General features: G+C 60.5%; 2 protein-coding genes across 4 annotated transcripts in view; one reads left to right on the top strand and one right to left on the bottom strand.

Moving 5' to 3' along the window:
* ST7L (suppression of tumorigenicity 7 like) overlaps positions 1-367 on the bottom strand; it is a 136289-nt gene extending 135922 nt beyond the window's left edge. For 2 of the 3 annotated variants that reach the window (XM_005860003.2, XM_005860002.2), the window contains exon 1: positions 41-365. In XM_005860003.2, coding sequence (XP_005860065.1) covers positions 41-137 — 97 coding nt within the window. In that variant the 5' untranslated portion in view covers positions 138-365. Of the gene's footprint in view, positions 1-40 lie in introns of all 3 variants that reach the window. The other variant, XM_005860001.2, reaches the window with a different exon arrangement.
* The window catches only part of CAPZA1 (capping protein (actin filament) muscle Z-line, alpha 1), a 25438-nt gene continuing 25186 nt past the window's right edge, over positions 136-387 (top strand). Inside the window, exons 1-2 of the mRNA XM_014534665.1 lie at positions 136-141; positions 217-271. Coding sequence (XP_014390151.1) covers positions 136-141; positions 217-271 — 61 coding nt within the window. The remainder of the gene's footprint in view (positions 142-216; positions 272-387) is intronic.

The raw sequence follows: 387 nt of genomic DNA, 5'->3' as shown, positions 1-387 counted from the left end.
AGGTTTGGAAGGTGAAGGAGCGTCCCTGGGCGGGGGCTACCTGCTCCTTCCGAGGGCGGCCCGGGGCGGATAGCGGCACCTCCTCCGGAGAAACTGGGCTGGGATGTGACCCCGGAGTGAAGTGATTTCGTTTCCATGCGAGTGAGGGTCACCCTTCGCCCCCATTTCCTGGGCTTTGAGAAGCCACCGGCCCAACAGGGACCGAGCAGCACTTAGCCCCTTGGACGGGGAAAACTTAGAGGAGTAGCAAGTGCTGTTTGGTCGGATGGGGCTCGGGCGCCAAGAGCAGTCGAGACCCGCTCCCGCGTCCCGCAGATGAGAGGGGAAGTGAATGTAACTCAGTGAGGACGGCATTAGACTTAAAATCACTTCAGCCAAAGGCTACTG

Source organism: Myotis brandtii, unplaced genomic scaffold (assembly GCF_000412655.1).
Source record: "Myotis brandtii unplaced genomic scaffold, ASM41265v1 scaffold131, whole genome shotgun sequence".
In the NCBI taxonomy this organism is placed as follows: domain Eukaryota; kingdom Metazoa; phylum Chordata; class Mammalia; order Chiroptera; family Vespertilionidae; genus Myotis; species Myotis brandtii.
The sequence above is the reverse complement of the archived record's forward strand: the minus strand, read 5'-3'. Positions and strand labels throughout refer to the sequence as shown.